We start from the raw sequence: 1,613 nt of genomic DNA, 5'->3' as shown, positions 1-1,613 counted from the left end.
GCCGCCGGGCGCCGGGGTGCGCCCCTTGGGGCTGCCCTCCTTGCTCCGCCGCCCGGGGCTCTTGGCGCTCTTGGGTCCCTTGGGGCTGCGCTCGGGGGCGGGCGGCGGCGGCTTGGCGGCGGCGGCGGCGGCCTCGCGGGCCTCCAGGACCACGGCCTCGCGCGTCTTGCGCTTCTTGATGGGCAGCACCGTCTCCTGCACCGCCGGCGCCGCCGCCTCCTTCACCGCCTTCTTCTTGGCCTCCGGCGCGGCCCCCGCCCCGCCGCCCGCCCCCGTCCCGCCGCCCGGTTTCCGGCCCCGTTTTTTGGGCACCGCCTGGCTGTCCGGCTCCGATTTCCGCTTCCGCCCGGGGCGCTTCACGGCCAGCACCTGGGCCGAGGTGGTGGCCGCGGCGCCCTCGGCCCGAGCCCCCGGCTGCCCCGGCTGGAAGGGCATCTTCACCAGCAGCTTCCCGGAGCTCTTCTCGATGACCCGTTTCACCTGCACGCCCTCCGAGGCCGCCGTCTTGGGCTTCGCCGCGCCGCTGCCCTTGGGCCGGCCGCGGCCTCGGCCCGTCCCGGGCCCCTTCGGGGATTTGGGTTTCTTGGGGGGTCGCTGCTCCCGCCGTGATGGGCTGCCCCGGCCGGTCACCGTGAAGTCAAAATCGTTGGGGTCCAGGGAGGTGTCTCCTACCTTTTCGAAGTAGGCGATCAGCTCCACTTTGGAGCGGAAGGCTTTTCCCTGCGGGCTGGGGGCAGAGAGAGAGAGAGAAAAAGAGGGCGTCAGCGGCGCCYGCCCTCGCCGCGGGGCCCCCGGGGCGAGGCGGCGCGGCCGGGGCACTCACTTGATCAGGTAGACGTCGTATTTGCCGGCCGAGCGGCCCGACTTCCTCTGCTTCAGCTTGCGGGTCCAGCCCTCGGGCAGCGTGGGGTCGTCGTACATGGGCCCGCGGTCGCGGATGATGGAGCGCCGCTGCTTGGGGGAGGCCGAGGCCTCCGGCGCGGCCGGCGCCGTCCCGGCTCCCTCYGAGGTCTCGGCTTTGCCGGCCTCGGCCGGCTCGGCGGAGGGCTGCGCCGGCTCATGCTGCTTCTCCTCCTTCCGCTCCTTCTTCACCTTCTTGGCCTTGGGGGGCCTGTCCTTCAGCCCCTGTAAGTTCTCCTCTGATTTCTCTTCCCTGCGGGGAGGAAAGGAGGGTCAGCGCCGGGGCGGCCGGACGCGCCAGGGACGTCCCGGACATGCCGCCGGCTTGCCGGGAGCCTCCGACGTGCCGAACCGCCGGGCCGCCTCGGCAGAGCGACGGCCGGGGCCGCGTTTGCCCGGCGAGCGCAGAGCCGAGGGTGATCGCGTCCCGCCGCCCCGCGTCCCCGAAACCCCCACCACCCCGGGGCCAAGGCCCGGGCGACCGGCGCGGCGGGAGCCCCTCCGCGGCGACGACCGGCTCGGGAACGAAGCGAAGCATCCGGCGGCTGCCAAGAGGACTCGCCGGCGAACGCCGCTCGCTCGGAGCCGGCAGCCGAGATGAAAGCAGGGGAGGAGCGACGGGGAAGCGGGGGGAGGAGAAACGGCTCCGCGCTCAGCGCTGTAATTACGGCTGCCGAAAAACCAAAGCAGCGGTAAATAAACGGCGAGGGGGA

The 1,613-nt window shown here is 73.2% G+C and overlaps 1 protein-coding gene across 1 annotated transcript in view; it reads right to left on the bottom strand.

The window, feature by feature from the left end:
* The window catches only part of LOC146601246 (methyl-CpG-binding protein 2-like), a gene marked incomplete at its 5' end in the record, with an annotated part of 3,289 nt that extends 2,116 nt beyond the window's left edge, over nt 1-1,173 (bottom strand). The window contains 2 exons of the mRNA XM_085309593.1: nt 3-727; nt 824-1,173. Coding sequence (XP_085165719.1) covers nt 3-727; nt 824-1,173 — 1,075 coding nt within the window. The remainder of the gene's footprint in view (nt 1-2; nt 728-823) is intronic.
* Nucleotides 1,174-1,613: the final 440 nt, after the last annotated feature.

The sequence above is a fragment of the Rhea americana genome, unplaced genomic scaffold, assembly GCF_003343005.1.
Source record: "Rhea americana isolate MKP2758 unplaced genomic scaffold, rheAme1 scaffold_1067, whole genome shotgun sequence".
NCBI lineage: Eukaryota > Metazoa > Chordata > Aves > Rheiformes > Rheidae > Rhea > Rhea americana.
Note: the sequence above shows the minus strand (reverse complement) of the source record. Positions and strands in the feature narration are given on the sequence as shown.